Source organism: Mus pahari, chromosome 12 (genome assembly GCF_900095145.1).
Source record: "Mus pahari chromosome 12, PAHARI_EIJ_v1.1, whole genome shotgun sequence".
In the NCBI taxonomy this organism is placed as follows: Eukaryota; Metazoa; Chordata; class Mammalia; order Rodentia; family Muridae; genus Mus; species Mus pahari.
Window position 1 is genome coordinate 34,887,695 of NC_034601.1, and position 1,864 is coordinate 34,889,558.

General features: G+C 52.5%; 1 protein-coding gene across 2 annotated transcripts in view; it reads left to right on the forward strand.

Annotated features, from left to right (window-relative positions):
- The first annotated feature begins 327 nt into the window (after positions 1-327).
- Lsamp (limbic system associated membrane protein) overlaps positions 328-1,864 on the forward strand; it is a 2,126,592-nt gene continuing 2,125,055 nt past the window's right edge. For both annotated transcript variants that reach the window (XM_029544403.1, XM_029544404.1), the window contains exon 1: positions 328-665. In XM_029544403.1, coding sequence (XP_029400263.1) covers positions 599-665 — 67 coding nt within the window. In that variant the 5' untranslated portion in view covers positions 328-598. The remainder of the gene's footprint in view (positions 666-1,864) is intronic.

The window sequence follows — 1,864 nt, forward strand, 5'->3', positions numbered from 1 at the left end:
GAGAAAAAGGGAACCACTGGGTAAAAAGATGCATGAACAGTGAGTTCCAAGATTTTTCTCCTGCGGAGGGGAAAGTCAAATGTCTGAGGCGACAAGGTCAAGTCAAGGTCTTAAGAAGACAAGAGCTTTTCACCTATGTTTGCTGAGATGAAAGGGGACTTTGGCTGCATTGGACCGACCTCTCACACACAAGCAAACCCAGGGCCGCCGCGCTGCCAGGCTGTACGCACTAGATGGCAGTAGCGGGGCCCTTTCGGCTGGGCTCCGGGTCCTATAAGGCGCTTGCTTGTTTAAGTACAGTCTCATTTAGTTGGAGCTGCAGGGGAGTAAGGGAGAGGAGGGTAGGAAAGAAGAGAGCGGGAGAGCTCGAGGAAAAAGAGGGCTCTCTGTGCTGACACCAGGCTCGGACTGCGAGCATCCTTCAGGACCCGGGCTCGCGCTCTTGGAGAAGAGAGCGAGGCTGTGCTGGGATTCACCGGAGACTGCTCAGTCCGCGTCGCAGGAGCTGGGAGAGCCCTGAGGGAAACCAAGGGAAGCGAGCAGCGCGTTTTACTAGAGAGAGCAGGAGTGAGGCGAGACGGCTGGAGCGCTTGGCGACATGAGGACCTACTGGCTGCACAGCGTCTGGGTGCTGGGGTTCTTTCTGTCCCTCTTCTCATTGCAAGGTAGGGGGAGCCTGTGGCGACCCCGCGCGCCCCCTCCTGCCGCCACTGGGTCCGGGATGCTCGATGGGGTCACCAGCGCTCTGGGTCTACACAGAATCCGGCTTATTGACAAGTCCGGTGATGCGTTTCTACCCGCGGTGCTGTAGTCCAGGCTAGGTCCCGAGGCGAGCGGGAACCTGCAGACTTGCTGCAATATCCATGCTGGTGGTGGCGGATTCAGAGCTGGCCTGTGCGGACTGGGGGTCAGAGAGGAGTGTGTGCGGGTCTGGGTGCGTGTGTGTGTGTGTGTGTGTGTGTGTGTGTGTGTGTGTGTGTTGCCGGTGAGGATGGTAGTGCTGGTGGTGCTGGTGTGGTACTGGTGGGAGGCAGTGGCAGGGATACTGGGGTTGCTCCTCTGTAAACTCCAAGTGCTGCCTTGGTATTTGCTGTCCCCGCGTCCGCGGTGCTGATACCTCTGCATTCCTGCTCTTCCAAGAGGAAACTGGCATTAACTTTAGGAGGCTGCTGGGTAGCCGCTTGCCACCTGGCACTTGCGTCTCTAGACAGAACAACCCCTACAAAATTATTCTGCCCCTAGATGTGGGAAGGGTGAGGGTGGGGGAGAGAAGGAAATGTCTGTCTGAGAGAGAGAGAGAGAGAGAGAGAGAGAGAGAGAGAGAGAGAGAGAGAGAGAGAGAGAGAGAGAGAGAGAGAGAGAGAGAGAGAGAATATGCACTTGAGAATTCATGGGTTAATAACCGCTGGCTCTGAACGGCTAGAGTGTTTCATGCTTGGGGGTTTGAATATCTGGGTCTTTACTTGGAAAATGTCTTGATTCTGTGCTGGGGGAAGATTGTGAAGTGAATTCACGAAGGTTAAAAATGCAAACATATACATACTCTTTGCATCTCAGTTAAAGCTGAGAATGGCTTCGTATATGTTCCACAGTACACAAAATCATTCCAAAATAAGAATGCATTCTTTTTTTTTTTCCTTTTTGGTTTTGTTTCGAGTTTCCCCTATTTCACCGTTCCCACCCGTGAGAGGAGCCTAATACAATTAGCTATTGAGAGACTGCTATTTCACTCTACCATTGATAGTTCTACTATCCCTTCCTGTTCAGGCATTCTGTTATCATGTACCACTTACATTTCTCTCAATACTGAAAAGCAAGGCTTCTCATTCACACACACAAGCACACACACACACACACACACACA